At 49.4% G+C, this 18,286-nt stretch overlaps 1 protein-coding gene across 1 annotated transcript in view; it reads left to right on the top strand.

The window, feature by feature from the left end:
- Positions 1 to 18,286, top strand: part of CCDC27 (coiled-coil domain containing 27) — a 32,682-nt gene that overhangs the window by 11,969 nt on the left and 2,427 nt on the right. The window contains exons 2-13 of the mRNA XM_082458872.1: positions 451 to 583; positions 1,589 to 1,699; positions 2,274 to 2,431; positions 4,836 to 5,015; positions 5,239 to 5,351; positions 5,661 to 5,910; positions 6,088 to 6,262; positions 6,317 to 6,514; positions 6,731 to 6,861; positions 9,307 to 9,384; positions 9,629 to 9,841; positions 17,960 to 18,064. Of these exons, the coding sequence (XP_082314998.1) occupies positions 451 to 583; positions 1,589 to 1,699; positions 2,274 to 2,431; positions 4,836 to 5,015; positions 5,239 to 5,351; positions 5,661 to 5,910; positions 6,088 to 6,262; positions 6,317 to 6,514; positions 6,731 to 6,861; positions 9,307 to 9,384; positions 9,629 to 9,841; positions 17,960 to 18,064 (1,845 nt within the window). The remainder of the gene's footprint in view (positions 1 to 450; positions 584 to 1,588; positions 1,700 to 2,273; positions 2,432 to 4,835; positions 5,016 to 5,238; positions 5,352 to 5,660; positions 5,911 to 6,087; positions 6,263 to 6,316; positions 6,515 to 6,730; positions 6,862 to 9,306; positions 9,385 to 9,628; positions 9,842 to 17,959; positions 18,065 to 18,286) is intronic.

Raw genomic sequence — 18,286 nt, 5'->3', positions numbered from 1 at the left:
AGGGTGGTGGGCTGATAAGAGCATCCCAAATCAGCTTGGCTGATGGATTACAGTGGGTGGATTCTGGGAGTGGATGGAGACAGGGAGAGAAGATGCAGTGTCTGCTCTGAGCCTTCCTTAGGGAAGTCTTGAGAAGGAGGGAATGGGGAGGAGAGAAAATAAGGAAGAGACAGCGCGGGCGGGAAGGTTCAGGCAGGTACCACGCGCTGGGGGAGACTGGAGAGCCACCCCACTCCCCAGGGGCCTCCTAAGTGGACTTGGCTCTGGGCTCAGCCGACTGCAACTTCTAAAGCAGGGTCCCCACGGCCCTCATCAAGCAGCCAGCTTTCCGGGAGGAGACAGCCCACGGTGGTCGGCACACACGGCCAGGCCCTGGCGCTCCACCAGCAGATGGGAGAGGGGCTTCCCGGGTCCCTCTTCTCCTGCTGGTCTCATTTTCCTGCTCCTCAGAGAGATTTCAACAAGGACACCAGCCCCCAGGACAGCGGCTTCCTGTCTGAAATGGAGGAGCTTCGGCGCAAGTTCCTCACACGTCCGGGCTGTCCCCAGTTCAGCACCAGGTCCACGTCCATGACCCACTATGGTGAGCGTGCCCAGCGGGGCCCCACATGGGCACCACCCCCCCACCCAACCCACCCATCGGAGTCCGGGACCCGCACGGGGTCCTGGCACTCAGCAGCCTGTGGGGGTGGCCAGAGGGGACGTGTGTGGTGGCCACAGCTGCTGCTTCTGAAATTGGCTCTCAGCTGAGGCCAGAGTGGGAGCGGGGAGGGAGGGAAGGAAAGGCCTGTATTTCTGGTCTCCCAGCCCTCTTGCTTTTTCTATTGTCTCACTCACCAAGATTCAATAGGGTTGGGACAGGGGAGGAGAAGGTTGAAGATTCTGGATGCTTCAGGAAAGAGGTCCATAGGGCCAAAGGCAGCTCATTAGGGACCAAGCCCTGAAAGGAGCCTTAGCAAGCCTCTCGTCTAAGCCTACGTTGCTCTGATATGGATAAGAGGCTCCGAGAGGGCAGCTAAGGCGCCCAGCTGTCACCCGAGTGGCATCGGTCAGGCCAGGTGTCGTCCCAGACCTCCAGCTCCAGGACCTAAGCTACTCCCATTTCCCCACACACGGCATTTTCCTTAGTGGTGGTGACATCGAGGCCGAGTGCCTGCAGCCAGCAACTGGGGTCCTGTCCGTGGATCTCAGGCGGCGGTCAGGCAAAAGCGGGGCCCCGCCCACCCGTCCAGGCTCTAAGCTTCCCTTTCTCAGTGCCGGGGCCTCGGAGAGCAGCCAGCACTCCAGCACTCTGAGGAGGAGCCACTGTTACAGGAGGGAACGGGGCTGTCCTCCAGGGAAGGGGATGCACCAAACTGCAGAGATTAAGTTGCCCCTGATCAGCTTCAGGCGGACACACCAGTGGTGGGTAGGGGGCCAGAACTGCGTTTCGATTCAGTCACATAGTCCAATCCTATGCATCCGCTGAGAAAACCGCCTTGAACCCTACCCAACATTTAAAAGAGAAAGAAACACTAGTCTCTGTCCTGGAGGTCTTGGGAAGACTCGGCCTTAGCCATCATCTGTTGGCACGTTTACCATCCTGCAGGTTCAGCCACGACTCTCGCTCTGCCCGAGGACACGTGCGTCAGCTCTGAGACCTGGAAGGTGACTGAGGACCTGCTCTCTGGTCAGGAGAGCTTGGACACGAAGGTGGACGGTGAGGGCGGGCCTGCTGGGCATTGGGGCACGTGTGACCCATGGGGTTCTCTCCTCGGCACCCCAGCCCTGAGGTCCTCTGCCTTCACCTGCAGGGACCCCTGCTCCCCGCAGAGCCACCCCCATCATGCCCCATGGAACTCCCTTCCTAGGACCGCCTGCCTGGCCCTATGTACCTTACACAGGCCCCTGGGATGCATCCCTCCTTGATTAGAGGGACCCACATGCACTGTTCCTACAGACAAACGCTTTTGTTTATCCAGAGGTGAAATCCACCCCCAGACGTCTCCTTTGCCTGAATTCAAGGAAACTCCTCAAAAGTGTCCCCTGTGCACAGGGCAGAGTCAGGATGTCCCCTCTTGTCCTGACCCCCAGGCTCTGGGAATCTTGAAGGGTGCTTTGATGCTTCTCATACACACTGGGCTGGGTGTAGGGGATGGACAAGGATGGAGGAGCACAGCTGGGCAGGGACAGGTTTCAGGGGGGATCCTGAAAGGGGGATGTTACGGAAGATCCGGGGCGACTCAGCTCGGGGAGAGTCTGACCGACCCCCCCCCCACCCCGCCTCTTGACAGGCTGCCGGCTTCCCTTTAGTAAGAGTGCCTGCGAGTTCAATTACCTTCGGAAGAAGAGTGGATCCCAGGTGTTGAGCCCGGCCCCCAGCAACCCGGTCCTAGGGCAGAGCTACCCAAGGAAGTGGGTACCTTGGTACATCTCTGTCATCCACGAGAAGGTACGCCAAGCACAGAGCCCGGGCACAGATCCTGGTCCTCGGGCCCCGGCTCCACATCCTGCCCGAGAGGATGCCCGACCCTGGGGGCTCTTGTTCTAGTATCTGGTTGGCTGTGTAAGCAGGTCCCAGACATGGCCTGAACTGACATCCAGACCCCCTCCCATGGCTTCTACGAATCAGATGTTTTACAAGCCTAGCTCCTGCCCATCTTCATCCCTGTGGGGGGCAGTTTAGGCTCGCCTGGATGCCACCCACTCTTACACAGCTCCCCCCGTGAGTCAAGACCTTCAACATCCATATATTCTTTAAAATAGTAATAATCAGCTTGATGGGCAAAGATCTACCTACGGGTTGATTCATTGTGGTATCACTTTTTCATCCATGTTTATGAGAGAGACTGGCCCGTAATTTATCCACCTTGTCATTCCCTGTTTGCTTTTGGTGTCAGAGTTTTCTGGCCTCATAACAACAACAACAAAAGTTGGAAAGGTTTCCCTCTTTTTCTATTTTCTGGAAGAGTTTGCATAAGGTTGGTGTTATTGCTTTGTTAAATTCTGAAGAATTCATCATTGAAGGCACCTGTGCCTGGCAATTTCTTACAGGGTTGGTTTTTAAAATAACAAATTCAATTCCTTTTAAGATATTCCGATTTCCTTTTCTCTCGTTTCAGTTTTGGTAAGCTATGTTTTTCTAGGAATGTGTCCACTTCATGTAAATTTTCAAATCTATGAGCCTAACGCAGTGCACAAGAGTCTCTTAGTATTATTCTTCCGAAGTCTGGAGAAGATTCTGCAGAAGATTGCCTGTTTTTTTTGTTCCTGACATCGTTAACTTGTGCCTTCTCTCTTTTTCTCTCCACCAGTCTTACCCATGTTAAAAGTCTTCTCTTAGAATCAGCTTCAAGGTTTTTTTTAAACGTTTTTGTTTTTGTTTTAAGCTCGTGAAGCTCTAGTGACAATTACGGAAATGTCACAAAATGCTGGGTAGTTGGTGGGCACACGATGGGGACTCATGAGCCCTGATAGTGTGGGCCCATGAGTATTCATTTTATCTTTATTCCCGAAACTGTACCTCTAATTTTATGATAGATTTCATCATTTGTTTTCTTTATTTTTTAGAGTTCACAATTTAAAAAGCATCCATACCATGGGAACAAGCAATTCCACTTTTGGAAACTAGCCTGAGGATATAATTAGATAGAGTCTCACAGGTATATGTAAAAGTGCTGCTAGGAAAAGGAATTCCAGGGGGAGGGCTGCAGGCTGGGCTGCCCCCAGGGGCTCACAACATGTCCTCAGGGTCCTCTTTCCCTCACCTCCGTGCTGGTCTGCGCTGTGGTAGGTAGCACACCTGCAGCAGCAAGGTTGTGCTGTTGTAAAGTTAGCAGCTCCAGAGGAAAGGAGCGTCCCCTTCCCGGGAACCACATCTGGTTTGGACACATGGTGTTTAAATCACCATGGCCTGGGTGAAGAAATGGGATTTCTCCGTGACTATTTTAACTTAATACTATAAATAATTCCCATATACCCTCCAGATTCCCCGAATGTTAAAATGTTGCCGATTTGCCCTGTTCACCTCTCCCCGCCTTACCCCATCTCCCTATATCATCCACTCTTGCCCTGATTTTTAAAAATTCTCTTCCTGCTATGTTCTTTAGGTTAAATTTCCAGTTCTTTTTCTGAATTCTTGAGATGGATACTTAGATCATTGATTTTCCATTGTTTCCCCCAATCGATGCATTCGAAGGCTATAAATCTGTCCTTAATCACAGCTTTTTATTTGCCCGTCTTGACGTGTCCACATGTTTGTTATCATTCAGTTTAAAATATTTTCTAACTTCCTTTGTGACTTCTTCTTGGACTCGTGGGCTCCGTGGAAGCCTATCACTTAATTCCTAGACATTTGGACGACTCCTAGTTATCTTTTCCTTCCAGAATTCTGCCTCTGACCCCCTCCCTCTTGCCTGGAGAATCCCCTTTAGTATTTCTCTCAGTTGTTCAGCTCTGCTGGCGACAAATTCTTCCAGTAACTGTTTGTCCAAAAACACCTTTATTTTGTCTTCAGTTTTGAATAATGGAGGGCATGGAGATTTTGAGAGTGGATGGTTGAGGGGCAGTGGGCACAGCCCTGACAAGCCCCTTGGAGGTGGCCCTTGGAGGTGGCGCTCGTTAGGTGTCCTCGGTCACACCTGGGGGCTGACCGGGAGCCAGGCCTGGAGGGGAGGCTGCCAGGAGATCCCCGGGCAAGGGTGGCCCTTAGGCAGCAGGTGGCTGGGGACGGTTGGGGTCCAGGGCAGCAGGCCTCTCTTCCTGGGCCCGGAGCTGCTGCTCTGCTGGGGGCCGGCGGTGCTGGAGGTGCGTCTGAGTGGCTTGACCGCGCCCGGAGCTGCCCTGTTTCTGCCCAGGACCGGCGCCTGTTTGCACTGGGGAAGGAAGTCCAGCACCTCTCCGAGGTGGAGGTGCAGGTTCAGAAGAAAGACCAGGAGATCCTGGCTCTCCAGGAGGAGAGGGAGGCCTTGAGAAAGCAGCTGAAATGCTTCCTGCAGAGCAAAAGCCAGGAGACCTTGCTGAGCGAGGTCATGAGGGTGAGCAGAGGCAGGCACTCCACGGGCGGCGGTGGCTTGCATTAGCCTGACCTGTTCTAGCTGCGGGGGTTCCGTATCCTTGCCTGTAACGTCGGGGTGGGCCCTCCCCTCCCCCAGGTCTGGCGGGCGCCCTGGAGGAGGCGGGTCGGGGTAGGGCTCTGCGTGGCCCAGGGGAGCGGTCGCCAAGTCTGAGAGCTGACTTCTTTCATGTCTGGGGATACAGCCAGTGTTTATGCTGGGTCCTCGCGTGAAGTGGGGGCTGGAGGCTTCCGACCATCACCGGACCCTCTGGCCGCCGCTGGAAAAAGCTACCCAGGCACCGATGGTGGGGGACTGGTGGGCGGGGGCAGCAGGAGTCTGGAGAGGCCTGGAAACATCGTCCTGTGACCCCTGTTCCCCAGCCTCCTGGGGCCTGCCAGACAGGCGTGAGCGGGCAGTGACCTGTGGGCACAACTGAGGTCGCCCCCCACCCCCCGAGCTCCTCCAAACGAGCATGCTGGTTACCGCCAGGCCACTCGCCAGGGCTGCTCCGGGGCGGGGGGAGCCAGAAACCATACGGCCCCCCAGGGCTGCCATCTGCACACTACGGACCCCTGCCCACCGACAGGGCGCCCCTGGCAGGAGGACGGTGGGTCCCCCTTCCAGGAAGACAGGTCTCGGCGGCGCGGCCCCTGCGGGCGCTGAAGGTGCAGGTTGCAGCCCTGAGGCTCCCACGGGCCTCTTGCAGGAGCGGCCGTCGGGGTCCACGCCGAAGCTGCAGGGGAGACTGCGCACCCGTAGAACCTTCTCCGGAGACGAGGAGGAGCCGGGGCACAGGCAGCAGGTGCGGGCCGCCCACGCGACGCCCAGGCCACAGGCTCCCACCTGCCGTCCTGACCCGGTGGTCCTCGCCCAGGCGAGACCCTCGGCCGCGCTTGAGGGGAGCAGGGCAGGGGTGATGGGGCAGCTCCTGGAGATGTAACCCCCCAGCCCCTCCCCCTGGGGGTGCCCTCCGCCCCCGTGAATGGTCGAGCCCCTTCCACAGGGGTGCCCCCAGTCCTGCCCAGTATCCCCTTCCCTCCCCCGGATGCAGGGAGAGCACGCCGTGGCCGCCGGAGGCAAGGACCTGGAAGGAGGCAGCTACGAGGAGGAAGAGGGCCTGGAAGGGGAGGCCGAGCGGGCAGCGGATGAGGGGGCGAGCGCCAGTGCCGGCAGGAAGGGGCCGAGCACCAGTGCCGGCAGGAAGGGGGCTCTGCAGGACAAACGAGGCGAGGAGGAGGAGGAGAAGGAGGGGATGGTGGTGGCCGCGGAGGGGGAGGAAGAGGAGGCGGAGGTTGTGATGGAGCTGGATGAGGAGAAGGAGACGGAGGAGGAGGAGGCCACGGGCAGGAAGAGGGCTGGCTCGGTGGCCGACGCCTTTGAGGAGGAGCTGAGAGCCCAGCTGGAGGAGTACGAGCAGCTGGTCCAGGAGTTCCAGTTCCAGCTCGAGATCACCAGGACCAGACACTCCCTGGCAACAGGTGGGATGCTGGAGGGTGATGAGGCGGGGCCAGCGGCGAACACGCCCAGCTCTGCCGGCTTTGCCCTGTGTCCCTCTCAGCTGGGACCACGTGGCGGCAGCGCTGGAGCCCCGGGCTGGGAGCCAGCAGCCCTCAGCCTGGAGTCTCAGCCTGGAGCCCTCAGGATGACGCGGTGACCAGCCCCCTCTCCTCCCCTCTCGCTCTCGCCTCACCCAGGAGCCATCATGTCTTTACAACGACAAGTGGAAATCCAAGAATCGCAACTGCAGAGCTTCAACACGGAGAACGAGGTGCTGCAGAAGGAGCTGTGGGACCGGAAGCAACAGCTGCAAGCCATGTCCGACAAGGTGGCGGGGTCCTCCGTCACGCCACAGGCGTCCTCCCTCTGGGGCTCTGGGGCCGCTGCCGTCCGTCCCATCCCCCTGATGGAGGCGCTTGACTAGGGAGCTGATAGCGGCGGAGCTGGGGTTCACACCCTGCCCCGCCGTGCTCTGCGCTGCCCTCTGTCCCCAGCAGTCATCTCTGTCTCCTGGGCCACTGGGCTCCTGGCCATTTCTCAAGCATCTCCTGGCCCCTGGGTCCCAGGGTTGAGAGCCCCACGGACCTTAGGGAGATCGCCACTGCAATGAACCCAGTGCATTGGTGACCTGAGGGAGATCGCCAATGCACTGAAGCATTTTTATTTTTAAATTTAATTTTATTTTTTGGCCACGCTGAATGGCTTGCAGGATTGAACCCGGGCCCTCGGCAATGAAAGCATGCGTGGAGTCCTAGGCACTGGACCGCCAGGGAATTCCCTGAAGCATTTTTAGCTTTTATTTTTATCCAAGTTTTTCGTGCACAAAGCTACGTAGCTTAAGGAACCAAACAGTTCCACGGGCTTCTTATGCGAAACAGGAGTCCGACCCTTCTCTTTCTCATTTGCCCATCCCCCAAGACAACCGCTTTCAACTCTTCTAGCTGATTCTTGAGGGCTGGCTCTTCGTATCTTGAGATTGCATGCTTACAATGCCCATTCTAGACGTTTCTCCATCTTGGCATCATCTAACGCTTCCCTCTTTCCTCGCTTGCCTCCCCAACCCGGGAACTCCTCCCCCTCCCCATTCTATTCCATCACAACGTCAGTGAGTGGACGCTGCATTTACATCATTGAGACAGTTATCCGGTGCACACGCACGTGACTGAAACACAAGTTCTGTGAAACAGTATTAAGATCCATAAACCACATTTTAAAGCCGCTGCCATCCACATCTTTTCTCTTTCTTGACCTACTCCTATATTTTTACTGGAGCACATCCTTCAGTAGTTTTTTGAGAAAGATAAGTGAAGGTAAAATTTGGGGGACATCGTAAGGACATTCTGCAAATGTCCTTCTTCTACACATTAATAGAATTTGGTTGGAATAGAATTCCGGTATGGCAAGCACTTTCCCTCAGCAGTGTGAAGGCATTGCTTCATGTGTCCGAGCTTCCAGGGTTCCTGGTGGGAAGGCAAACTCATCCTGACTCTTGTGCTTTCTTACAACATAGTTTTTGGTGGTGCTTGGTTTCCCTCTGGAAAGTTGCAAGATCCCAACTTTGTCCCTCGTGTGCAGAAGCTTCCATAGTTGGGACTTATTAAGGGTCTGTTTTCATTTGTCCTGGGCGCTCAATGGCCAACTGGAAACTTGTGTCCTTCAATTCTAGAATTTTTCTTTGTTTATATAGTTTTTATTTCATTCTGTTTCCTCTGAACCTTCCTTCTGGCATCCCCATCAATTGGCCAGTGGACTTCCCCTTCTGGTCTCTTTTTCCTTCCTGTCTGTTCCCTCCTACCTTTCATCGCTTTGTCTTTCTGTCCCACTTTTAAGAGATTTCCTTAACTTTGGCAACAGCCCTCCTCCTGACCTTAATTTTGCTCATTTACAGTTCCCAAGATCTTGCTTTCGTTCTCTGAATGTTCCTCCCCCGCTTTTTTGGAAGCACACTCTCGTTTTGTTTCTCGATTGCAGTATGTCTCTAGCCTCGCTGAGAGCGTAAGTGATAATTATGGGTTTTGGCTTCTTGTGCCATTTCTATCTCCTATAAGCTCCTTTTGTAAGTCTGTTTTCGGTTTCTGTTATTCCTGCAAGAATCTTGCTCCAAGGTCAGCGCTGCCTGGAAGCTCTGAGCCCTTGAGTGATAATTTTGTGCTTCATGGCAGAGAGCTGATCTTGGGCGTTTCAGCGGAGAGTTCGTTCAGTGGTCATGTTGTTGGGTCTCTCCTCTTGGTTTGCCCAGATTCTCCTGGAATCTGGGAAACTGGGAGAATTCCTTTCCCGGAAAGTAAAGGCCCAGCTGCCGGTGTTTTAGGACCAAGTCGGGCAGAGGCTGCAATCTCCACATTCAGCCCCTATATCCTGCACCTGGAGCTGGGGGTCTCCACCAAGTGAGCCTGGCATCTCCCAGGCCAGAGACCCTCCGCGGCCCCCCGGCATCAAGTCTCCTGCCAGGCGGAAAAAGGGCGGGCGCTCGGCAGCTCCCGGTCAGGGACGAGTCTGCGGCTCCTGGTTTCTGAAACGACGTTCCTCGTCGTGTTGGTTTCCACGTCCAGAACAGCCCAGAACCACCAATTTCTGAGATTCCCAGGGGCTCTGACAGCTGTCCCCACTGCTGGATCTGGAGCCAGCCTTCCAAGTGTGTTTGGTGTCGCCCCTCCTCCCCGCCCCGTCCAGCAGAAACCAACCGCGGAGCTTTCATCTTACTGAGTTCAGGGAGGGGGCTGTCTGGTGTCTCGCCCCCCAGCCCCTGAGCGAAGCCCCGTCTGCCTTGCAGTTCTCCAACCTCCGGGAAGACAAGAAGCGCGAGGAGATGATGGGACTGATCGAGAAGGACAACCTCTTCCTCCGACAGGTGCCCGCGGGGTGGTCAGGGGGCAGCCGCAGGCCCGGATGGTGACGGTGGGGGGAGAGGAAGCTGGCAGATCCCTCACCTCTGGGCAGCACCCCATTCAGCAAATCCGGAAGCACAAACACCCGCAGGGGTCCCTGCCACGGCCGGGGCCGGGCTGACTTGAGGAGCTCAGGGGGAGGTGGCCGTCTTCAGGGGAAGGAGGGGGGAGCAGGTGGGACTACTGCTCCGTCTCTCCGCCTCCCAGCAAGTGTCAGAGCTGGAGAAAGAACTGGTCAAGCGGGGACAGACCATCTCGGAGTTGGAGGCCAAGGTCAGCCAGCTGCAGGCCCAGGTGAACCAGAGCCAGGACCGTCTGCAGAGGCAGAAGCAGCTGCAGGAGGAGATGCAGAGCAAGAACGAGATGATTGAGCAGGCGGAACAGCAGGTCCGCGTGGCCCTGGAGAGTACCCAGTCCAGGGTACGCCGGCTCCCCGCTCCTGAGGGCCTGCTCCGGGGCCCCGCCCAGCGCCGCCCAGCGCCGCCCCGACCCCGGGGACGGTGCGTGGGTCCTCTGGCTCAACCCCCTACCCCCTGTGTCCAGAATGCTGGTGGAGGAGGGGGCAAGGGTGCAATGGGCGTGGCAGCCTTAGACGTAGGAGCCGGAGGGCGCCGGGTGTCGGGGCTTTGTCTACGGAGGAGCCCCTTGGGTTGTGCTGTGAAAGGGACCCAGGGGTGTGGGTGGCCAGCCAGGAAGGAGAAGGGCTCTGAGGTGGGAGAGAAGCAGTAATAATAATGCCATCCATGTACAGCTTAGAGAGCACTTGCTGTGGGTCAGGTGCTGCTCTGAGCATTTCTTAAGGCATTCAGCCCTGTTAACAAAGCTGGGATGTGGCTTTCACGAGTGTCCTCACCTGATAGATAGGAACCTGCAGCAGAGAGGGTAAATGGTCCATCTGAGGTCCCAGAGCTGCGTGGATGTGGTGCTAGGGTGTGAAGTGCAGGGTCCCCATTCTGAGCTCCCCATTAGATGTGAGCAAAGGCATGGGGCGGGGGATTTAGGAGGGGCCCGTCAGAGAAGATCTGACTTGATTTAGAATCCAAAACCAGCAAAGGTAAAGGCCCCGAGCGTGCAGGCTTTTGAAATAACATTTTCCCCACCCACCCACCAGGAGTGCCACCTGTAACCAGCCGTGTTCTCCGTCCCGTTGGGGCCGGCCTCCTGCTGGCCAGCTGACAGCATCACTGAGTCCCTCCCCCTTGCCTGTTAGCTTTTATAAAACTGTGTTTCCCATCCAGCAGCATTCCCAGCTAAATCGCTAGATGGGTGATGGTGTAAAGATGGTTCCATTTCTAGTGGGTTTGGTAGAGCCCAGAATGCTGTGTTGAGAAAGATTCTGAGGCTCAGTCTGGGGTCGGCAGGAAGTAGTGCCATGACCGGTGAGTGATGCCTGAGACAGGTCCGGGTGTGGGGCACCGTGGATGGTTGCCCCAGGTGACTACCACCCCTTACCCAGCAGGAGCCACCTCTGGTACAGAGGGTGAGCCCCCATTTCCCTCATGACCCCTGTACCTAGCACGGTGCCTGGCACAGAGCTGGCATTAATCCATGTTGGAAAGAAGGAAAGGAAGCCCCCTGCCCCCTCAAGGTCCAGGGGCTTGTGGCATCCCTGTCCCAGAGGCAAAGTGGACCGACTTGCATGGTGTTAGGCAATGCCACATCTCTCCAGCGTGGCTCTCCCTCAGCATTTCTACATCAGGGGGGCTCCCGGACACTGAGGGTGAGCAGCTGGGGCTGAGCTTGTCACCGTGACTTGGGGGACACTGTCTGAGGGCTTCTGGCGTGCAGATCGGAGGAGTTTATTCTGAAATTACTGGGAGGCATGATTCGCTCACCTCTGGGGAGGTGGGCTGGGGCCCTGAGCACCCACAAGGATGCTGATGGCAGCAAAAGACTAGACAGCCTCAGTGGTCCATTCTGCTTAACTCCTGGTTAACGCCTGGTTAACGCCTGGTTAATGCAGATGTCCACAGCATGGAGCGCCTCCCAGTCATTTAGAAAAGGAGGAAGGAGCAACAGTCAGCTTTACCCACCACCAGAGCCTCCCATCAAGCCTCTTAGAGAGCCTCAACCACCAGAGGGCAGACAGCAGAAGCAAGAAAAACTACAATCCTGCAGCCTGTGGACCAAAAACCACAGTTACAGAAAGATAGACAAGATGAAAAGGCAGAGGGCTATGTACCAGATGAAGGAACAAGAAAAAACCCCAGAAAAACAACTAAATGAAGTGGAGATAGGCAACCTTCCAGAAAAGAATTCAGAATAATGATAGTGAAGATGATCCAGGACCTCGGAATAAGAATGGAGGCAAAGATTGAGAAGATGCAAGAAATGATTAACAAAGACCTAGAAGAATTAAAGAACAAACAAACAGAGATGACCAATACAATAACTGAAATGAAAACTACACTAGAAGGAATCAATAGCAGAATAACTGAGGCAGAAGAACGGATAAGTGACCTGGAAGACAGAATGGTGGAATTCACTGCTGCGGAACAGACTAAAGAAAAAAGAATGAAAAGAAATGAAGACAGCCTAAGAGACCTCTGGGACAACATTAAACACAACAACATTCGCATTATAGGGGTCCCAGAAGGAGAAGAGAGAGAGAAAGGACCAGAGAAAATATTTGAAGAGATTATAGTCGAAAACTTCCCTAACATGGGAAAGGAAATAGCCACCCAAGTCCAGGAAGCGCAGAGAGTCCCATACAGGATAAACCCAAGGAGAAACACGCCGAGACACATAGTAATCAAAGTGGCAAAAATTAAAGACAAAGAAAAATTATTGCAAGCAGCAAGGGAAAAACGACAAATAACATACAAGGGAACTCCCATAAGGTTAACAGCTGATTTCTCAGCAGAAACTCTGCAAGCCAGAAGGGAGTGGCATGATATACTTAAAGTGATGAAAGGGAAGAACCTACAACCAAGATTACTCTACCCGGCAAGGATCTCATTTAGATTTGATGGAGAAATCAAAAGCTTTACAGACAAGCAAAAGCTAAGAGAATTCAGCACCACCAAACCAGCTCTACAACAAATGCTAAAGGAACTTCTCTAAGTGGGAAACACAAGAGAAGAAAAGGACCTACAAAAACAAACCTAAAACAATTAAGAAAATGGTCATAGGAACATACATATTGATAATTACCTTAAACGTGAATGGATTAAATGCCCCAACCAAAAGACATAGACTGGCTGAATGGATACAAAAACAAGACCCGTATATATGCTGTCTACAAGAGACCCACTTTAGACCTAGGGACACATACAGACTGAAAGTGAGGGGATGGAAAAAGATATTCCATGCAAATGGAAATCAAAAGAAAGCTGGAGTAGCTATACTCATATCAGATAAAATAGACTTTAAAATAAAGAATGTTACAAGAGACAAGGAAGGACACTACATAATGATCAAGGGATCAATCCAAGAAGAAGATATAACAATTATAAATATATATGCACCCAACATAGGGGCACCTCAATACATAAGGCAACTGCTAACAGCTATAAAAGAGGAAATTGACAGTAACACAATCATAGTGGGGGACTTTAACACCTCACTTACACCAATGGACAGATCATCCAAAATGAAAATAAATAAGGAAACAGAAGCTTTAAATGACACAATAGACCAGATAGATTTAATTGATATTTATAGGACATTCCATCCAAAAACAGCAGATTACACGTTCTTCTCAAGTGCGCATGGAACATTCTCCAGGATAGATCACATCTTGGGTCACAAATCAAGCCTCAGTAAATTTAAGAAAATTGAAATCACATCAAGCATCTTTTCTGACCACAATGCTATGAGATTAGAAATGAATTACAGGGAAAAAAACGTAAAAAAGACAAACACATGGAGGCTTAACAATACGTTACTAAATAACCAAGAGATCACTGAAGAAATCAAAGAGGAAATAAAAAAATACCTAGGGACAAATGACAATGAAAACACGACGACCCAAAACCTATGGGATGCAGCGAAAGCAGTTCTAAGAGGGAAGTTTATAGCTATACAAGTCTACCTAAAGAAACAAGAAAAATCTCAAGTAAACAATCTAACCTTACACCTAAAGGAACTAGAGAAAGAAGAACAAACAAAACCCAAAGTTAGCAGAAGGAAATAAATCATAAAGATCACAGCAGAAATAAATGAAATAGAAACAAAGAAAACAATAGCAAAGATCAATAAAACTAAAAGTTGGTTCTTTGAGAAGATAAACAAAATTGATAAGCCATTAGCCAGACTCATCAAGAAAAAGAGGGAGAGGACTCAAATCAATAAAATCAGAAATGAAAAAGGAGAAGTTACAACAGACACTGCAGAAATACAAAGCATCCTAAGAGACTACTACAAGCAACTTTATGCCAATAAAATGGACAACCTGGAAGAAATGGATAAATTTTTAGAAAGGTATAACCTTCCAAGACTGAACAAGGAAGAAACAGAAAATATGAACAGACCAATCACAAGTAATGAAATTGAAACTGTGATTAAAAATCTTCCAACAAACAAAAGTCCAGGACCAGATGGCTTCACAGGTGAATTCTATCAAACATTTAGAGAAGAGCTAACACCTATCCTTCTCAAACTCTTCCAAAAAATTGCAGAGGAAGGAACACTCCCAAACTCATTCTATGAGGCCACCATCACCCTGATACCAAAACCAGACAAAGACACTACAAAAAAAGAAAATTACAGACCAATATCACTGATGAATATAGATGCAAAAATCCTCAACAAAATACTAGCAAACAGAATCCAACAACACATTAAAAGGATCATACACCACGATCAAGTGGGATTTATCCCAGGGATGCAAGGATTCTTCAATATACGCAAATCAATAAATGTGATACACCATATTAACAAATTGAAGAATAAAAACCATATGATCATCTCAATAGATGCAGAAAAAGCTTTTGACAAAATTCAACACCCATTTCTGATAAAAACTCTCCAGAAAGTGGGCATAGAGGGAACCTACCTCAACATAATAAAGGCCATATATGACAAACCCACAGCAAACATCATTCTCAATGGTGAAAAACTGAAAGCATTTCCTCTAAGATCAGGAACGAGACAAGGATGTCCACTCTCACCACTATTATTCAACATAGTTCTGGAAGTCCTAGCCACGGCAATCAGAGAAGAAAAAGAAATAAAAGGAATACAAATTGGAAAAGAGGAAGTAAAACTGTCACTGTTTGCGGATGACATGATACTATACATAGAGAATCCTAAAACTGCCATCAGAAAACTGCTAGAGCTAATTAATGAATATGGTAAAGTTGCAGGATACAAAATTAATGCACAGAAATCTCTTGCATTCCTATACACTAATGATGAAAAATCTGAGAGAGAAATTATGGAAACACTCCCATTTACCATTGCAACAAAAAGAATAAAATACCTAGGAATAAACCTACCTAGGGAGACAAAAGACCTGTATGCAGAAAACTATAAGACACTGATGACAGAAATTAAAGATGATACCAACAGATGGAGAGATATACCATGTTCTTGGATTGGAACAATCAACATTGTGAAAATGAGTATACTATACTACCCAAAGCTATCTACAGATTCAATGCAATCCCTATCAAATTACCAATGGCATTTTTTACGGAGCTAGAACAAATCATCTTAAAATTTGTATGGAGACACAAAAGACCCCGAATAGCCAAAGCAGTCTTGAGGCAAAAAAATGGAGCTGGAGGAATCAGACTCCCTGACTTCAGACTATACTACAAAGCTACAGTAATCAAGACAATATGGTACTGGCACAAAAACAGAAACATAGATCAATGGAACAAGATAGAAAGCCCAGAGATTAACCCACGCACCTATGGTCAACTAATCTATGACAAAGGAGGCAAAGATATACGATGGAGAAAAGACAGTCTCTTCAATAAGTGGTGCTGGGAAAACTGGACAGCTACATGTAAAAGAATGAAATTAGAATACTCCCTAACACCATACACAAAAATAAACTCAGAATGGATTAGAGACCTCAATATAAGACTGGACACTATAAAACTCTTAGAGGAAAACATAGGAAGAACACTCTTTGACATAAATCACAGCAAGCTCTTTTTTGATCCACCTCCTAGAGTAATGGAAATAAAAACAAAAATAAACAAATGGGACCTAATGAAACTTCAAAGCTTTTGCACAGCAAAGGAAACCATACACAAGACGAAAATACAACCCTCAGAATGGGAGAAAATATTTGCAAACGAATCAACGGACAAAGGATTAATCTCCAAAATATATAAACAGCTCATTCAGCTCAATATTAAAGAAACAAACACCCCAATCCAAAAATGGGCAGAAGACCTAAATAGACATTTCTCCAAAGAAGACATACAGACGGCCACGAAGCACATGAAAAGATGCTCAACATCACTAATTATTAGAGAAATGCAAATCAAAACTACAATGAGGTATCACCTCACTCCTGTTAGAATGGGCATCATCAGAAAATCTACAAACAACAAATGCTGGAGAGGGTGTGGAGAAAAGGGAACCCTCTTGCACTGTTGGTGGGAATGTAAATTGATACAGCCACTATGGAGAACAATATGGAGGTTCCTTAAAAAACTAAAAATAGAATTACCATATGACCCAGCAATCCCACTACTGGGCATATACCCAGAGAAAACCGTAATTCAAAAAGACACATGCACCCGAATGTTCATTGCAGCACTATTTACAATAGCCAGGTCATGGAAGCAACCTAAATGCCCATTGACAGACGAATGGATAAAGAAGGTGTGGTACATATATACAATGGAATATTACTCAGCCATAAAAAGGAACGAAATTGAGTCATTTGTTGAGAAGTGGATGGATCTAGAGACTGTCATACAGAGTGAAGTAAGTCAGAAAGAGAAAAACAAATATCGTGTATTAATGCATGTATGTGGAACCTAGAAAAATGGTACAGATGAACCGGTTTGCAGGGCAGAAGTTGAAACACAGATGTAGAGAACAAACGTATGGACACCAAAAGGGAAAACCGCGGTGGGGTGGGGATGGTGGTGTGCTGAATTGGGCGATTGGGATTGACATGTATACACTGATTTGTATAAAATTGATGCCTAATAAGAACCTGCAGTATAAAAAAACAAACAAACAAAACAACTAATACTAAACTTTCATTGGGTTATTTGTATGGAAATATGTAAATATAAATGTTTCAGACATTACATGAAATTTCTAAAAATCTTATATTTGTATGTGTATGGAAATATGTATGGAAATATGTTAATATAAATGTTTCAGACATTACATGAAATTTCTAAAAATCTTATATTTGTATTTGTATGGAAATATGTATGGAAATATGTTAATATAAACGTTTCAGACATTACATGAAATTTCTAAAAATCTTATATGTTATGGTATAATGTTGTAAGTAATAATCCTAGTTATTACTTTAAAATGTATATCTCAGAAATAACTAATTTTCTTGTCAACTGCATTATTATGAACTTTCATCAAATCTTTAACAGTGGTCATTTTTAAGTCTTTTGTCATTTACAGACAGTTCTCGGTGTACTCTGATGCTTTTGCAAATATGTTCCTATAAAAGGCTTTCATCTTCAGGAAATTCATGGAAAAGACTCTGACAAGTACAGGTTTCTGTTAACTGTACTGCTGAACTGAATGAATAAGCATTTTCAGAACTCTAATGAAAAACTGATGAACTCATAAAAGTGCTAACAAAAGATCAAGATGAAAAAAAAATTAATTACATGGGACTGAGTGAACTGATGAGGATGAGTATAATTTTTGCGACTTTCTGTCTGAATTAAAAAAAAAAAATCCCACAAGGACTCAGAGGCAAAGAATATACAAATCAATTTTCACTGCAAAGTAAAGGAGCTGTTACAGTGGAGGATTACTGGACTGAATGTCAATATTATGACATAGTATGAGTGTGTTTCATGTTTGGTAATTGCAATCATTGTTGCTTTTGTTGTGGTCATCCATGTACAATGCTTGGTGTCAGTCTATTTATCTCTTGTAAAAATAAATAAATAAATTAAAAAAAAAAAAGAAAAGGAGGAAGGGAGGGAGTACAATGACCAAAGGGGGGCTGACGGAGTCTGCAGGACGTTTTCTGCGCCACTGACAGTCTCCTGGGGGTCAGCAGGAGACTGTGGCTGAAGCTCCTTCAGGGAAGGGGGGAAGGTCTGGGGGTCATTTGGAGCTTTTGTTTTGTTTTGTTTCGACCACATGCAGGTTTTGCTTTTTCAATTAAAAACAAACAAACAAACAAAAAACTTGGTGTGGTAGAAAGTCTTCGCACTTTGGTGTTAAGCTTCCTGGGTCCAGGTCGTGATCTGGCACCTTCTAGCTCTAAGGCGACCACGCTGACCTCTCCCACCCTGATTCCAATTCCTAAAGCCAGGAAAAGTGAGGCCAGGTCTGCCTTCCCTAGAACCTCAGCAGGTGGCAGGTGTGGAGGGTGCTGCCTTCCTCCGCTAAAGGTGAGCTTGGTTATTTTCCCTGTGCTCACAGCTCGAAAGACTAAGGAACAAGATCATCCAGGCCACCTTCAACACCATAGGATTCAAGTCCTTGGCCACCGAGATCTCTGACTATGACATCCTGGAAGCCTTGCAGGTATACCCAGCCTCCTTGTCCCTGGGGCCACGTCTCCACGCCAGAGCTCCAGGGTCTGCAGCTGGGGGCAGAGGGGAGAGGCCTGGATGGGAGGCTAGGGACCCCCATTCTTGTCCTGGTGGTGTCACCCTTTTACTATGACCTCAGAACAGTCCTTTCTCTCTGCTTAGGCAGAGGGGACTAAGTCTGCCTAACGGGTGGCAATGTCCCCGAGCTGCTCTC

The sequence above is a fragment of the Balaenoptera physalus genome (assembly GCF_965194825.1).
Source record: "Balaenoptera physalus genome assembly, chromosome: 1".
NCBI classification, from domain to species: Eukaryota; Metazoa; Chordata; class Mammalia; order Artiodactyla; family Balaenopteridae; genus Balaenoptera; species Balaenoptera physalus.
Note: the sequence above shows the minus strand (reverse complement) of the source record. Positions and strands in the feature narration are given on the sequence as shown.